At 46.7% G+C, this 17,368-nt stretch overlaps 2 protein-coding genes across 2 annotated transcripts in view; one reads left to right on the top strand and one right to left on the bottom strand.

Annotated features, from left to right (window-relative positions):
• The window catches only part of PANK3 (pantothenate kinase 3), a 52,907-nt gene extending 37,043 nt beyond the window's left edge, over positions 1–15,864 (top strand). The window contains exon 8 of the transcript XR_010022606.1: positions 15,728–15,864. The gene's annotated coding sequence lies outside the window, so the exon portion shown is untranslated. The remainder of the gene's footprint in view (positions 1–15,727) is intronic.
• On the bottom strand, positions 6,058–7,014 carry FBLL1 (fibrillarin like 1). The gene has a single exon (XM_063084009.1). It carries the CDS (start codon positions 7,012–7,014, stop codon positions 6,058–6,060), a length of 957 nt encoding a protein of 318 aa, XP_062940079.1.
• Positions 15,865–17,368: the final 1,504 nt, after the last annotated feature.

Genomic DNA, 17,368 nt, shown 5'->3' with positions numbered 1-17,368 from the left:
TGTTAGACCTTTACTGGTTAATATCAGAACTTTGTCTCTGATCTGTGTGTTTTTTGTTTTTTCTTTCAGTTCTGCGTTGGATTATTCTCTATTTTCACCACTTAAACTCTGCACTGGAACTAATTTGTTATCCTTTGGCTACTTCTAAAATGGGGGAACTTCGTGTGGAAACCAGCAGTTGAGCCCTGTGGTTGAGCTAAATTGCTGCTTTGTGGCTGATTCTCTGGCAAAGGCTTTTTGTGCAGCTCAGGGTTTTTTTTTTTTTTTTTTTTAAAGATGACCGGTAGAGGGATCTTAACCCTTGACTTGGTGTTGTCAGCACCACGCTCAGCCAGTGAGCAAACCGGCCATCCCTATATAGGATCCGAATCTGTGGCCTTGGTATTATCAGCACCAGACTCTCCTGAGTGAGCCACGGGCCAGCCCTTACAGATCAGGTTTTAATTGTTGACATTGTAAGCACTTCTGGGTCTTGTGAAGTCCAGTACACCTGGGTCATGTGGAAACTCTGGTCTGGGCCTGAGTCTTTTCAGAAAACTGCACCCCCTGCAGTTCTATATTCCTGACCTGTCTCCACTGAGTGGTCCTGCGCTGACTGGAGGGCAGATCAGCTGTCCATGCTGTGCCCCAATGTTCCTCCAGTGGACCCGTCTCCCCCACTCTCAGCACTCCAAATACTTCCCATGGGATGGGCCATGTGCTGATCCTTTGCAATGACTCACTGGCCTTTGAGTGGCTCCTTTTTTCAGTTGTCTGTAGTCCCTCACTCCTATGTGGGTCCACAGGAACCCTGTTGTGGTCTTGCTGGCCTGGGGGCGACCAAGGCCCTCTTCTGCCCTGCAGCCTCCAAGCAACTTTGTATGAAGGGCACAGTAGTGGCTTTTGCCAGCTCTTGCTCCATGCACTCACCAGGGCCAGACTTGAAGTGGTCGGGGCTCGAAACAGTCGAAGTGGTCCTTTCTTTCTCTCATCATGGCTTCTCCTGCCTCCATGAACTCCGTAGGTCTCTCCTCCTCTTCCCCTGAGCTCTAGTGGCCCCAGCTTGGCTGTCATTGCTTTTTAATAGTTGTAAATTTGTTGATTGTGGGAGAGAGTGACGCTGTGGACCATCTATTCTGCCATCATGATCAGAGGTCAGCAGCCAGAATTCTTGTGTTATGTTTTCAGGCACCTGAGTCCTCCAGGCAGGAAGCAGAGGCTCCACTGGAGGCAGTGGATTGGGAAGTGTCTAACCAACAGTGGAGCTAGAGCAGTAGCTGCTCTGGGGCATGGTGAGCACCAGGGAATAGAAATGGCAAACAAGAAATAAAAGAAAAATGGAAAGGCAAGACTTCAGAGGGAGGTCCGTAAATGTTTTTGCTCAAGAGAACAAAACTCCCACTCAAAGCAACTTAAGTATTGGGAGCCCCTACTTCGAGTATGGATGAGGAGGTAAACAGTGAGGAGTCTGGCTTCTTATTAAAAACCTATGTGTGACTTTTTGAGGCCTGACCGGAGGCGACCACACAGGCTTGACCTGGCAGGCTCAGGGGGAAATCTGCTCTTCCCACAGCAGACTTGGTGCCCGGCCAGTGCACCGCAATCTGAAGGAAGTGGCAGTCAAGGACTTAGGCACCCTGGCAGTTGTACTCTTTCATAAATTTACATTCCTAGCCCCTGAGCCTTCATGCCTAGGTCCCCTGTTTTGGGGCAGAGGCCATCAAGAGGGGGAAACCTTGGAGACACTTTCCCCACTAAGTCAGCACTTTTCCACTCCTGGTCCTTCCCTTTCACCTCACCCCGACCACCTCAGGGTCCAAGAAACTGCTGGAGTCTTTCCTTGGAGACTCCATCAACACAGACAACCCTGACTGTGCTGATCCACTTGACCCTTGACAGTGCACCATTCCATGGGGGAAAGCGCAACAGGGGGACTCGGCACCTTCTCTTGTGTGAGCCTCTTGCTTATATCACAGTAAGTGATTGAAGACTCACTTCAGGCTTGTTGCTTTATTGGCTACTCTGACACTTGTCAGCTCGGGTCTCCCTTCCTGACACACATGATTGGCATGCAGTGCCCAATCAGGTGCCCAAGGACCGGGAGTATCAATAACTTTGCGTTCAGACACCAACTTCAATGTCCTCCTCATTGGAATCTCAGGAGTGGGCTGTGTTGTCACAGAGGCCCCCAGTTCCAGGAGGCACCACAGGCTCAGCTCTTATCTTCCAGTTATTCAAAACATTGTCCTAAATCTGCCATTCCCAGTTGGTGCCAAAATTGTACAGGATTTTAAATAGTGGGTCTCAGCCCCAGCTGTACCCAGAATCACCTGGGGGACTTATAAAAATCCTAATGCCAGACCTTCCCCTAGAGTGTCTGATTTTAACTTCGCTGACTTAGAAAAGGGACACAACTCTTCCTGAGATCTCCCACTTTCTAGTTGCACCACCTTGGCTGACTCATGTCACTGTCCTGAGCCTCAGCTTCCTCATCTGTGATACAGGTGTGACAATACTTGCTTCTCAGGTTGCTGTGAGGATTAAGGGAAACAAGGCAAACGTGTGCAGTGAATGGTGTCTTAATCAGAATAAGGGTCAAGAGCTGTGATTTCAGAAGAGGAGCTTCCTGTGAGCCAAAGGTTCTGGAAGGACTACTTGGAGGAGTTAAACTTTCCTCCTTCATAGAGGAATGCTGAGATTTGGATGGTGGAGAGACAAAGGGGACACTCTTAGACAGGGGTAACTGGGGCCCCTGCCCTGGGCCCCGCACTTCAGAAGACTGTGCTCTGGCCTTCCACTGTCTGCTCCTCACTTCATGGGGCAAGGAATCCATAGGGACCAAGGGCCATGCTTCCCCGGAGCCTGTATCCCCCACCTTGTAGATCATGCATCAGGCACCAGGAACTCTGCCTGAACAGCCTGAGCCAGCTTCCAGTCCTCCAGGGAGGAGACCATGCTCCCTTTTGCAACTCTAGTCCTGAGGGATGGCTTAAAGGAGTCTGTTTAAAGTGCATGTGGACAGATCTTGGACTTGAGGGCTGGGTGTCTGCAGACATGGGCATAAGGCCTGTCGGGGTATGGAACAGAACCAGGGGTGGGAAGAGAAAGGGGCAGGCCATGGATCAGGGGCCCTTATATATTCTTTTGCTTCAGGCCACACAAATGTTAGGGGTAGTTCTGACACCAGTGTTCATTTTACAACAACCTATCAAACTGAGTCAGTGTTTTACCACTTCCTGAAATGTTTGGTCTCATTATTAATTTTAAAATAATACTTTTTTTTCCTTTTGGCAGCTGGCCAGTATGGGGATCCAATCCCTTGACCTTGTGTTATCAGCATCATGCTCTAACCAAGTGAGCTAACAGGCCAGCCCTAAAAATAATACTTCTCAAAATCAAATAAATGCTTAGCTTTACACTGGGACATAGTAAGTGCTTGATAAATATTAGTGTAGCAATATCCAAATGTGCTCAAACATCTTGCTTAATAGCAGGGTTGGGAGGAGGAGAAACTGCCAATTTAGTGGAACTTGGTTTCTTCCAGTTTAAAACAGAGTGTCTTTTGGATAGAGGTTCATTTCCTAAGGTCTTATGTCCCATGCTTCTGTCCATCCCAAGAGGCTTCTGGGCAAAGGGAGTGGGGCTGCCAGACATCATGGTGATGGTGATGGGTAGGTCCCTCTTGCCAGGTCTTTGAATGTCAGCCTCCAGCCTCACTGCATCTTCTGTGGAGCTGAAACTGGTGCTTGGACTGGGCTCTCTACCATGGCTCTTGATGGAGATGCTGATTCTCTGAACTCAGCCAGCAGCCAGTTCCGCCCGGCTCCCAGCTTGGAACAGGTTCCTCACAAGCCCTGCTAAGTTCCCCCGCACTCCACAGCAATCTCTTCATCTACGTGAACTCTTAATTCTCAGCAACCTTATTATCTTGACAAGAAGAGGAGGCCAGGCAGAGAGAACATGCAGAGCACGTACTGTGTGCCTGGCCCTGCAGGTGTTTTCAGTTGCACGCTGGTCTCCTCAACCCAGTTTTCACAATCCAGTGAGACGGGCAGGCATTTCAGCTGAAGTTCTCATCCAGCCTTAGTGTTATGAACTGAATTGTGTCCCCCAAAATTCCTAAGTTGAAACCCAACCCCCAATATGACTATACTTGGAGATAGGGCCTTTAGGAGGTGATTAGGGTTAAAAGAGGTTATGAGGGTGGAGCCCTAATCCAATAGAACGGTGTCCTTAGAAGAAGAGGAAGACACCAGAGAGTGCATGCTCGCTTTCTCTCTCCGTACACAGAGGAAAAGCAATGTGAGAACATAGCAAGAAGGTAGCCAATTACAAACCAGGAAGGAGCTCTAGTCAGAAACCAAATTTGCCTTGATCTTGGGCTTCTAGCCTCCACAATTGTGAGAAAATTAATGTCTGTTGTTTAAACCATTCAATCTGTGGTATTTTGTTACAACAGCCTGAGAAGACTAATACACTTAGAAATCCAAATTTAAGGGCTTCTGGGAGCAGATGGCCACCAAAGCATTGCCAGCTCTGAGCAGGTCTGGTGCCCAGTGCAATAGGAGTAATGATCCTTGCTCTGCAGGGTTTAACGAAGATTTCCAAGACTGCCTGGTTTGGGTTTTTGTAGACATTTACCCCCTTCACTCTCTTCATCCTGAGTCAGTCTTACTGACAAATCTGAACTGTAGTTCTCTCCCTGAATTTTAGGGTGAGGGGTGGGGTGGAGGGTTAGCTGCCTTTTACAAAGTTGATTTTCCCCTTTTGTTGTTCAGGAAGTATACACTCAAAAAACACAGACTAACCACAATCTCCACCAAGCACATCTTTAGGAAGCAAAACCCCCTCCAAATGATGAATTTGTGAGCAATCATTCCCAAACTAAATGTTACTGACACTGGCAACTGGCCATGGGGATTTTTTTTTTTTGAGTGTATGAATGAATAAATGAATGAAAGGTCTTCTTAAGGTCTGGTTTGGAGAGACTTACCAGGCTCTGGTGCATTCTCAGCTCTCCAAGTATTGCTCATTCTCCCACTCCTTTTTGGGCTGGTTTGGAGAGCCAGAATTCAAAGTACTGAGTCTGGCATTTCAGAAGGAAGTACCTTTCACAGATGGATACTTTCTGGGAATCATATTTCTGGCTGTTCCACAGACACTTGTGGTCCCACTTTGGGTATGTATTGCCCCACTGTGGGGACATTCTGCCAGGTGGACCCACGTCATGCCCCCCACCTTGTTTTGCTATTGCAAAACCTAAGAAAGGGGGAGCCCAGTGAGGTGAGAGAAAGAACAGAGTGAGGCCACAGAGCCCTGCTCTGTGTATGACCCAGTGTGTGCCTGATTGGGGAGAGGCAAGATCCTGCCGATGCTGAGGAAATAGCAGTGGATTTAGACTGATATGTAAGTTCTACCTCCTTAGTGACTGTAATTTTGGGGATTGTTTCCCTTCAGGTGCCCTGTTGCTTCACAGGTAATATGAAAATAGTCAGGAAGCCATCTCAGGACTGGTGTGATCGTTAAATGTAATAGTGAATGCAAAAGGGCTTAGTTGAAGAGTCAAGTACCAAAAACTTACTTTGGTTAAGACTGGTTTTGGGTCAAACGGATTGTGTGTGTTAGACTATACTACTGTCTAGCAATATCCAGTGCCCTTCGCTGGAATCAGACTTGGTCATGTGACTTGGCCAGTGTGAATAGAAGTGCCCCATCAGTTCCAAGGGGAATGTCAGAAGCTCATTAGTAACTCTCCAGCTCTCTTTCCTCTGTTCCTGTGAGGGAGGAAGCATGTGTGAAAATGGAGTCCTGCAAAGTCAGGGACATGAGTGATTAGAATTGACACAGCTCCCATGTTGTTACTTGATGGACCCTAAGCCGAGCTGTTTTAGGCCACTGGGATTTGGGGATTGTTACTGCAGCAGATCCCAGCCTGGCCTCAAAATACACCTGGGTACTGTTTCTTTGTGCCATTTAATAGAAAAACAAAGAAACAGAACACACACAAAGAAAACACATCCTTGATAATAGTGACCAACACAGTCTTGGGGAGATGGCAGGGAGATCGTGAGCTGGGTGCTACTTGCTGCTGCTCTTGGGCAGGGGTCGGTAGACCCCGACGACCACAGCGTGGTCCCTCTCATAGGGCTCCAGGGTCAGCTGCTCTTGAGGCTTCAAGTTCTCCTGCTGCAACTTCCTCACCTCAGAAGCAAACACAGCCTCGGCGGACGCAGTAGAGTCGATGCAGTTGGCCTTGATGGAAATGAGAAAGTGGCCGCCGTTGCGCAGGAAGGTGTGGGCGTTCAGAGCCACTATGCGGGACTGGTCGGGCTGGGCCACGTCGGCGAAGATCACGTCCACCATCCCGATGAGCATGCGGTACTTGAGCGGGTGCCGGGCATCTTCCAGGACAGGGATGATGTTGGTTCGCTTCTTGGCCACGTTGACCAGATCGCGGCCAGCGCGGTGGGAGAACTCGACGGCGTACACCAGGCCGTCCGGGCCGATGATGTCGGAGACGTGGGAGACAGTGGTCCCAGAGGCGGCGCCCAGGTACAGCACCTTGGACTTGGGCTTGATGTGGATCTGGTCCACCCCGCCCAGGATGGCCGCGGCCAGCTTGGAGCGGAACGGGTTCCACGTGCGATACTCCTGCTTGACGCCGCTCTCGGTCACCGTGACGCGCCGCTCGCCGTACACCGACTGGCCGGGCACCATGTTCAGCGTGACCAGCGCGTCCTCCGCCCCGCGGTAGATGAAGACGCCCTCGTGCCGGTGCGGCTCCACCGACACCGCGGTGACGCCCTTCCTGCGGCGGCTCCTGCTCTTGGCCACGCCGCCACGCCGCGGCCCGCCACCGCCGCGGTCCCTGCCGTCTCCGCCGCCGCCCCCGCGGCCCCGGCCCCGGCCGCCCCCGCTGAAGCCGCCGCGCGTGCGCGCCCCGAAGCCGCCCCTGCCCCCCGCGCCGCCGCCGTCGCCGCCGCCTCGCCCCCCGCCCCAGCCGCCGCCCCCGCGCGAGCTCGCCGCGGACTTCATGGCGCGCCCTGGGCGCACGGGGGGCTGGGCACGGTTGTCAGAGGTTACCGCTGGCCCGGGGCGGTGGTCAGGGGTCGTCGGTGGCTCTGAACAGGCGTCCTGGAAGGGACAGGGCGTCGCTGTCCGCGCGGTTAGCAGAGGCGGGCGGCGGGGAGGGGTGGGCGGCAGTCAGGACCAGATCTACCGCAGTCCCCGCATCCCCGGAGCCGCCCTTTGACGCAGGGACAGGCGTGATTGCATCACACCCGCTCTGGCGACCTTGCAGCCCCGGAAGCCCCCCTCTCCCGGCCTGCGCGCAGACGCAGCCCCTTCATTAGAACACTGCGCCCTCCCCATCTTCTGCTTTCTTGGGGATCAGGAGGGCGTCTCTGTGGCAGGAGAGGGGGAGACAAGCATCGGCGTCAGTCCCTGCTGCGATCAGGAAGCTTACCTGACTCTGAGGATCTTGTCTGAATTTGGACAAGTTTCTTGATCTATCTGGGTGTCGTTATCCCATCTGTAAAATAGAACCTTCCTCAAAGGTTTGGTTTAAAAAAAATTTTTTTTAATTGTTTGTTTAAATATACATTTTTTTCTTCCCTCAAAGGTTTGTTTCGAAGCACCACATACTCTTACCCTAGCCATGGTGCAGGCTAAGTTCTCTATAAGCACTGGCTTCTTTGTTTGGATGTTTATATACTTCTTTTGGTCATGTTCTTTTCTTTTTTCTTTTTTTTTTTTTTTTAGGTATAGTTTACATAAAATAAAATGCACAAATGTTTTGTTTTCTTTTAAATAAATGTATTGCTGTTAGAACTTTTGCCACCTGAGAATGGCATTGGTCCTCCTACATGACTTTGGCAAGCATGCAAATTGATACAGATATTCTGACTAGAAACGTGAACAACATACCTAAACTTTGACCTAGTTATTCCGGTGAACGTTTTATCCTAAAAAGATGATCCTAGCAAGAAGCAGAGGTAGTTAGAACTACTCGATTGAAGGTGGGGTGGCGGTGATGATGGGCATCATGGTCGTGGAAGTGGTGGTAGAGGTGAGAAGTGGAGTAATCCAAGAGATGATTTGAAAAAAGAATTCAGAGGACTTCTGATAGGTTGGACAGGGTAAATCAGAAAGAGAAAAGTTGAGGGGCCAGCCTGTGGCTCACTTGAGAGAGTGTGGTGCTGACAACACCAAGTCAAGGGTTAAGATCCCCTTACCAGTCATCTTTTTTTAAAAAAAAGAAAAAAGAAAGAGGAAAATTGAAAGCCAGCGATTGCCAAACTATAGCGGCTCCCCTGCTGTGGTTAATAGCCAGCAGGCTGCAGCCCTGGTTGCCTTCTACTTCCTTCGCTCTACCCCATCAACTGTGCTAAATCCCAGAACTTGCTCTGGGATACACGGCAGCAAGAAAGTGTTGATTCTTCAGTGTGAATGGTGGTCTACAGACTGGTACCCTAAATCCTATAGTACACTTCAACAGGAGCCAAAATCTCGCGTTTATCCTTGAATTCTAGTCTATGCTTCAAAAACCCGCTCTTTCAGTCTAGTCTGTAGGATCTTTTTTAAAAAGAACCATTGGGAAGCACCAAGGACAGCAACACAGGAGCCGCCGCGGAGGCTTTAGCGTTTGGTCAGCAACGGGGACAGCGACACTAATTGGGGCTGTTTTGGCCACTGGCGCTGCCTGCTGAGGAAGACGATATAGGTCTTGCAAGCAACTGGCTGAACTCAGTTGAACTGAGTGGAACTCAGTACCTGGCCCACAGAGAGACACAGTGTACCTGAAGACCAGGGCACATGTCAGGCAGGGGCTACTGAATGCTTCAGATGTGCACACAATAAAACTTTCGTTGCATCCCGGACCACAACTCTTCCTGTCTCACATTTGTGCACAGTGATGCCTGAGCTGGTTTCTCCTAAGGACCAAAGTACCTCCTTAATAGGGGCCAGAAGTCTACGTGTTGGAATGTGGACAAGGTCAGAGAGTGAAATATAGTGTTCTTGAGGTGGATAGTTCCTATAAAATACTCTCCTTAGTGGTTTCTACTCTAACTACAAATTGAGGAGTGTTCCCCCAAAATGATGAGCTACACTTGGTGTCTGGGTTTGGGTTTCCCCCAAAATCAGACCCTGTGATGGTTAATTTTATATGTCAACTTGACGGGGCCATGGGGTGTCCAGATACTTGGTTTATATTCTAAGTGTTCCTGTGAGGGTGTTTTAGGAGGAGATTAACACTTAAATTGGTAGACTGAGTAAAGTAGATTGCCTTCCATAATTGGGTGGGCCTCATCTTATCAGTCAAAGGCCTGAATCAAACAAAAGAATGACCCTTTCCAAAAAAGAGAGAATTCTCCTACCCAATGGCCTTTGAATTGGCACATTAGCTCTTCCTGCCTGACCACATTTCAACTGGGACATTAGCTCTACAGATTTTGGACTTGTCAGTCTCCATAATCACGTGAGCCAATTCCTTAATACATATAATACATATATCTCCTACAGGTTCTATTTTTTGGAGACAGACAAAGACATGAGTCTGGGTGGGTTATTTGTGAGCTGATCCTAGCAAGCACATGTGAGGGTGAAGAGAATGAGGCAGAGAAGATAGAAAGGCTGCATTAATCTGCATTAATAAGCAGATTACCACAGTGAGCAATTGGGGCTCAACTGCTCTGGGTGCCCTCGAAGAGACTGTGTGGGAGGCATCTCAGAATTGTTCCACTGCAGCCTGGGAGGCTGGGAGGCTGGAGCACTAATCCACCAGTCTCCCTTCCCTATTGTCAGGAGTTGAAATTGCTGCTGTGCGTGGTTCTGTAAGCTCCCCTGATGCTACAGCCAGCCCTCAGGCAGAGAGCAGGCACTGAAGTGAGAAGCTGCCATCATGCTGTAAACTATTTACCACAGCTGCAGGTGAGCTCAGAGGTGGGCCTAGGGAATAGAGGGTAAGGCAGCAACAGTGCCTGCTTCACTCGGCCCATACATTTCGTATACCACCAGAATTTTATTACTTAGAAAATGTGTGTGAGCTCATAAAGCTTAGCAAAGAAAGCCATATCATAAATGTGCTAATACTACAAGTGATACAGGTATTCAACTTAGCCATACAGAACTTTCATCAATGAGCATAAGTATTTTCCACCACTCTGGTACACAGTATTGTGGATGTCTGCACTTATGTTTGAATAGCTTCTTCCTTCTTTGCTTTTTGTTCAGGCTTCAAAAGTCCAGTCCCCAACAATGAACTCTCTCCACTTATGCCTCCAGGCTACTGAAGGGGATCCATATCCAACACAAAGGGATCTGCCAAACTTTTACCTGAAATAGTTTTTTTGTTCTGTTTTGTTTTGTCTTAGTTTTTATTGAATCAAAATTGATTATACATATTTTTGGGGTTCAACATTTGAGATATGTTGATCAAATCAATATTACTAGCATATATATTGTTACAAATTGTAATTATTCTTTATGCCTCTTGTCCAATCTCTCCCCCTCTTCCCTCCCCCCCAATCACCCTAGATTTCTTCTCTCCCTCTGAAAGAATATTGGTTACTCTGTTGATTTGTTGCCTAGATGATCTGTACAATTCTGAGAGGTATGATCAGGTCCTCCAATATTTTCATAGGCAGATGCTTCTTCTGTCACTCTGAAATGGGCTTTGTGGAGAGAGAGATCCTCTTCTTTTCTTTATCTCTATTGGTGATTCGCCTTGTATAAATGCATTCCAGTGGCTGGCGGACCATCTGCGTGGTGGTTGTGGCATCTAGCCGCTTTTGCAGCAGCCATGGTTATTGGGGTGGCTGTGGTGGGCCACCTACATGGAGGTGATGTTTTTGGCACAGTCCTTGGTGCTGGCAGTATGCTTGGTTGTGGGGAGTGTCTGGTCCCCAGCTCCATACCTGGGGTTCCTGGGCAGGCCCTGAGGTGCTGGTGCAGTGTGCCTGGTTGTGGGAGGGCAGTCTGGTCCCCAGAACCATGCCTCGGTCCCCTGGTGGGCCCCAAGGCACTGGCGCAGTGTGCCTCATTGTGGGAAGGAGGTCCGGTCACCTCTCCATGCCTCTGGTCTCTGGGCAGTTCCCGAGTTGCTGGCATGGTGTGCCTGGTTGTGATAGTGGGGTCTGGTCCCCAGTTCCATGGCTCATGTCCCCTGGTGGGCCCCAAGGCACTGGTGGTGTGCCTGGGCTGGAACTAGTTTTTTGTCCTTTGCTTCCTTCTAAAATGGGAGAACTTCCTGTGGGAACCAGTACTTGAGCTCTGTGGTTGAGCTAAATTGCTGTTTTGCTGCTGTTTCCCTAGGGAAGGCTTTTCGTGCAGCTCAGGTTAATGGCTAACCTTATAGGTACTTCTGGCTCTCAGAGACCTGGTGTACCTGGGTTGTGTAGAAACTCTGATCTGGACCTGGGTTTTTTCAGCAAACTAAACCCCATGCAATTCTATATTCCTGACCGGTCTCCTCTGTGTGGTCCTGCACTGATTGGGGCACAGATTGGCTGTCCTTGCTGTGTCCCAGTGTTCTCCCAGTGGGCCTGTCTCCCCTACTGCCTGTGCTCCAAACACTTCCCATGGGATAGGCCCTGTGCCCATCCCTTGCAATGACTCACCGGCCTCTGAATGGCTCCCCTTTTTCAGCTGTTCTGGCTTCTCACTACTGTGTGGGTCCACAGGAAACTATTAGTGGTCTTGCTGTCCTGGGGGCTACCAAGGCCCTCTTCTCCCCTGCCACCTCCAAGCAACTCCATCTGAAGGGCACAGCTGTGGCTCCTGCTGGCTCCTGCTCCATGCTCTCAGCAGTTCCAGCATTAAAGCAGCTGCGGCCTGAAATGCTCAGAGCAGTTTTTTCTTTCTCTCATCGTGGTTTCTTCCACCTTCATGAGCTCCGTATGTCTCTCCTCCTCTTCTCCTGAGCTCCAGCAGCCCCAGCTTCGCTGATGTTACATTTTTACTGTTGTAAATTGGTTGATTTGTGGGAGAGAGTGAAGCTGGGAACTATCTATTCCGCCATCTTGACTGGAACTTGCCTGAAATAGTTTTGATGATTCTGTCCTCCACTCTAGGCAAAAGCCTTTGAAAGCATACCTGCTGACACATTCTTTTTTAAAATCTTTTTCCTTCCCTTCCCCTTTCCCTCTGCACAGCTTTCTCCTCCCACCTGTAATGCCTTCCTTGGCTTCCTACTTGTTTCTAGTGATGGGCTTGGGTGTAATTTGAGGCAGGAGAGCTGAACAAAGTAGCAAGGGCGGAAGGAGAAAGTGAAGACTCTGGACTGCTCTGCCAGTCTCCAGGCTCACGGTGCTCCCACTTTCCAGTCCCCTGACGTTTGTTTTATCACTTTCTGTTACACTGTCATTAACTCTCCTTTACCCAAGTATACAAGTACCTCCCAAGCCCCTGCTCATAGCCTCTGAAATTGACTGAGGTGGCCTTTCCAGTATACTTGCTGTTCATTTCAGAACCGATACTCTCGAGGATGTCATGCATTCCCATGGGATGCATTGGATGGAATCCATTGGGAGGGTGCCTAGTGATTACAAAGTCTAAATCTAATGAGCAACATCTTCATGAATTTAGAGTTGTTCTTTGGAATTAATTACTGTAAACTTGTAAGTAGAGTGGGCCATCTTGCCGGATTCTAGCAGTGACAACATCCTCAGACACTTTCCCATTGCTGACCCCAGCTGTCCATCAGTTTTATTACATTACTGCTGTCATTTTCAATAATCTGCTAAAGGTTCCAGAACCACCTCCTCTCAAGATATGCAAACCCAAGGTAGCTTTCTCAGGCCTCTTCCCACTGTCTTATTGCTGGTGACAGCCTTGGAACTGATACAAACCAAACTGGCAATCTTGCTTTTGACCAGAGGTATTCTCACCCACAGTAGTGTTTGATGACTCCCACAGAGACCTTTTCTGTCTCCTGGCCTTGATTCTGGATACCATCTGGCATAGCCATCTGTTACAGGCTTCCTATTGGGATTCAGCCAGCCTGTTCTCAGCATCCAGTAGATCCACCAGCCAGCAAGAGTTTCAGTCCAGCTGAACATGTTCCACCTATCCTGTGAATGCACCCAGAATGCTACCAGGGCAGGGACTCATGCCAAATATTAGCATCATAAGGGGACTGAGGTGTCAAAAAATTCTTCCCCTGATGTTTTCATCTGGGGCCATTGATAACATTGAAATCTTTCTCATTCCCAAAGTTTTTTAGCAGTCGATTCCATTTGTTCAAGTTGTTTCCTAATGGGATTCATAAGTTGGCATTATGATCCATACATTTCGCTCTGACAGCCAACAAGAACAACTATAGTGACTTCTACTTTAATTTTCAATTGACTTGTTATTCCAGAAGATATGCCCTATAGTGATGATCATAATTATGTCTGTGACTGGGCCTCAGCAGTTAACACAGGACACATCGATCCTACCCATAGACTTAAAAAGATGCATGAAGAACTTTGCTCTATTTTTGTCATACATACACCATTCCAGCAAACTGCCCAAGGAGTGACTAGCCATGATTTAGGTAAAACCAGCTGGAAGGCTATACAACCCCATCTCTGTTCTCAATAGTACTTAAATATTCATGCACAAAGAAGCTTTCCCAACCTGTTTTCTGTAAGCCATGGTCTACATTCAAAGGTCACTCCAGGAATCTGATCTCCATCCACAGTGACAGGCACAGCTGTGTGTGCTAAGAATGAGCTGGGCTATGATGCAGTTACATATAACTCCCAAATCTCAATAGATTTGATGCACTTATGTTTATTTTTTGCTTACATTTTAGTGCTCATTGAAGGTCAATGGGAGGTTTGCTCCACCTTACACTGAAGGACTCAGGCACCAACAACTTGTGGCTGTAACATGAGAAACAAGAGGGCTTCCACCTTACCACTGGGGAAGAGTGTGCATGGAGAACTCACATCCTTTTTCTATGTTTTTGCCTAGGCTTTGATGCAATCATTTGTACTCACAACCCATTGGCCAGAAGTATTTATGTGCCCTGCCCAGCTAAAAGGCAGCTGAGAAATGTGGGCAGAATAATTGATGAACAGTAAGGGTTTTTGCCATAGGTATCTACTGCATAATGCCGGTCTAGCACACCTGATCAGTGTACTCAACGTAAACATCACAGATGAAATTTACTGTTCGATATGCATATATTTAAATTTATTCATCAAGACAAAATGACTTCCTTACTAACACATGACTAAAACCCAGAATCACAGTCAACTTCCAATCAGATATCTAATATTGCTTGTTAAATAAAGTAGAAAAAAAGAACTTTCCCTCCTTTCCTAGCCTCAGGGTCTTGGAGAATAGCTAACATCCTTTATGTGGGATCTCAGTAACATTTGGCCATTGCCTCTGCTGGAAGCACTTTGTCTCTGGATGGCTCAGACTCCCACTCCATTTTCTCCTGTAGAATTAGTAGCTGGCACTCAGTAAATGCTCAAAAAGCTTAGGGCTACCTTCACAAAGTTTCTGTTGTTGTTTTTTTGGTGGCTGAGTGATACAAGGATTGAACCCTGGACCTTTGTGTCATCAGCACCATGCTCTAACCAACTGAACTATCCAGTCAGCCACAAAGTTCTTTGCAGAACAAACCTTAGAAATTATCTATGTCCTCATCTTACAGAATAAGAAATTGAGATTCAGTGGCTACCTGACTTGTCCACACTACAAATCCTACAAACTATCTACCAATTTCTACATACAAAAAATCCAAAATCACCACAAAAATATGGTGTCTAATTGGGCTCCCCTTCAATCCACTACATTTTACCTTTTATAAGCACTTTCTGTACTTATGTCATGAAACTGTTGGCCAATATGGAAATCCAAAGCAAGTTGGGCCGGCCCATGGCTCACTCGGGAGAGTGCGGTGCTAGTAACACCAAGGCCCCGGGTTCGGATCCCATATACGGATGGCCGGTTCGCTCACTGGGTGAGCGTGGTGCTGACCACACCAAGTCAAGGGTTAAGATCCCCTTACCGGTCATCTTTTAAAAAAAAAAAAAAAAAAAAAAGCAAGTCAAATGACATACATAATAAACTGAAAATTTTTTTACCTCAGATGAACCCATGTATTCTCATTAATCTCAATGAAACATCTACGACCCAGCTGAATATATTTTAACCAATTTTCTGGGATAGTTAATGCTGGCCATTTTGGGCTATCATTGCCCAAGAAGGAAAGTCAAAGCCTGACAAGAAAAATTAACATAAAATTACATTGTTGATACAAGTTAACTTCGAATGACCTTTCTCTAATAGTATTCATGCCCTAGTTTAAATCCATTTTAAGAGTTTATTTTTCAATGGGGAAAAAAGTCAAGATGACCCCTAGATGATGCTAGATGACCTCTCATGTACCTCAATATATTCAGAATAATTTCTCTATGATCCTATTTGTATCATTAGTTTGTTCCCTCTGCTTTCTAAGAGTTTGATAGCCGGTAGGGGAACCCTGCATATAACCATAAAAATTAAAACAACAGATTTGGACTTTGGTTGCTGTCATGGCTCCTCTTTGACCACAGAGAACTCCAAATAACCTGTTTGTGATTCATTCTTGTTCCTATGGATTCCCTTATCTCCATAGCAATTTTTTGTTTTGTCAAATCAGAGTCTGAAAAAAGCTTCTTAAAAAACTCCATAATTCCTTGTTGACCCTAAGTAACTCTGGCTGCAGTTTAGCTTCATTTATAACCTGATTTTGTCATCTCTCCTCTAGGAATTTCTAGGAAGATGGAGATAAAAATCAAAGACTTCTAGAAAGAAGTAATCAGTACAAGGTTGGTTCCAATCTTGTCTTTCCTGCACCACTGACTTCTTGATGATTTTAATTGCCGTTGGAAGCTCTCCCAGATGTCAGACAGTGAAAAGTAATTTTAATGAAAATAAAAATCTTACCTGTTAAAACGTAGGCCTGTTGAAATGCGATGATCCTGCCTCTGCATTGTACCTTAATTGAATACTTTATATTCCATTTCCTTGGTCACAATATGAAATTGCTTTGGCTGAAAAATATGCAAGTTTCCAAATATGCTATTTTTTTTTTAATTTTATTTTGTCGATATACATTGTGGCTGATTATTGCTCCCCATCACCAAAACCTCCCTCCCCCCCTCCCCCCCAACAATGTCCTTTCTGTTTGCTTGTCGTATCAACTTCAAATAATTGTGGTCGTTATATCTTCTTCCCCCCCCCCAGTTTGTGTGTGTGTGTGTGTGTGTGTGTGTGAATTTATATATTAATTTTTAGCTCCCACCAATAAGTGAGAACATGTGGTATTTCTCTTTCTGTGCCTGACTTGTTTCACTTAATATAATTCTCTCAAGGTCCATCCATGTTGTTGCAAATGGCAGTATTTCATTCATTTTTATAGCTGAGTAGTATTCCATTGTGTAGATATACCACATTTTCCGTATCCACTCATCTGATGATGGGCATTTGGGCTGGTTCCAACTCTTGGCTATTGTAAAGAGTGCTGTGATAAACATTGGGAAACAGGTATACCTTCGACTTGATGATTTCCATTCCTCTGGGTATATTCCCAACAGTGGGATAGCTGGGTCGTATGGTAGATCTATCTGCAATTGTTTGAGGAACCTCCATACCATTTTGCATAGAGGCTGCACCATTTTGCAGTCCCACCAACAATGTATGAGAGTTCCTTTTTCTCCGCAGCCTCGCCAGCATTTATCGTTCATAGTCTTTTGGATTTTAGCCATCCTAACTGGGGTTAGATGGTATCTCAATGTGGTTTTGATTTGCATTTCCCGGATGCTGAGTGATGTTGAGCATTTTTTCATATGTCTGTTGGCCATTTGGATATCTTCCTTAGAGAAATGCCTACTTAGCTCTTTTGCCCATTTTTTAATTGGGTTGCTTGTTTTCTTCTTGTAAAGTTGTTTGAGTTCCTTATATATTCTGGATATTAATCCTTTGTCCGATATATATTTTGCAAATATTTTCTCCCACTCTGTTGGTTGTCTTTTAACTCTTTTAATTGTTTCTTTTGCTGTGCAGAAGCTTTTAGGTTGATATAATCCCATTTGTTTATTTTTCCTTTGGTTGCCCGTGCTTTTGGGGTCGTATTCATGAAGTCTGTGCCCAGTCCTATTTCCTGACAAATATGCTATTTTTTTTCTAAGCCATAGGCCTTATTTTTATAGCAGTTTTTGTTTTACAGAGAAAACCATATGCCCCCCCCACAAACGCATATGTAGTTTCTCCTATTATTAACATGTTACATTAGGGTGGTACACTTGTTCCAGTTATGAACCAATATTGATATGTTACTGTTGCCTCAATTTCACATAAGTTTTCCCTCTTTGTGTTGTACAGTTCTGTGGGTTTTGCCACATGCATG

This window comes from Cynocephalus volans, chromosome 2, assembly GCF_027409185.1.
Source record: "Cynocephalus volans isolate mCynVol1 chromosome 2, mCynVol1.pri, whole genome shotgun sequence".
Lineage (NCBI taxonomy): Eukaryota > Metazoa > Chordata > Mammalia > Dermoptera > Cynocephalidae > Cynocephalus > Cynocephalus volans.
The sequence above is the reverse complement of the archived record's forward strand: the minus strand, read 5'-3'. Positions and strand labels throughout refer to the sequence as shown.

Coding starts and splice junctions, on each gene's coding strand:
- FBLL1 (XM_063084009.1), bottom strand. CDS start 7,014: ATGAAGTCCGCGGCGAGCTCGCGCGGGGGCGGCGGCTGGGGCGGGGGG.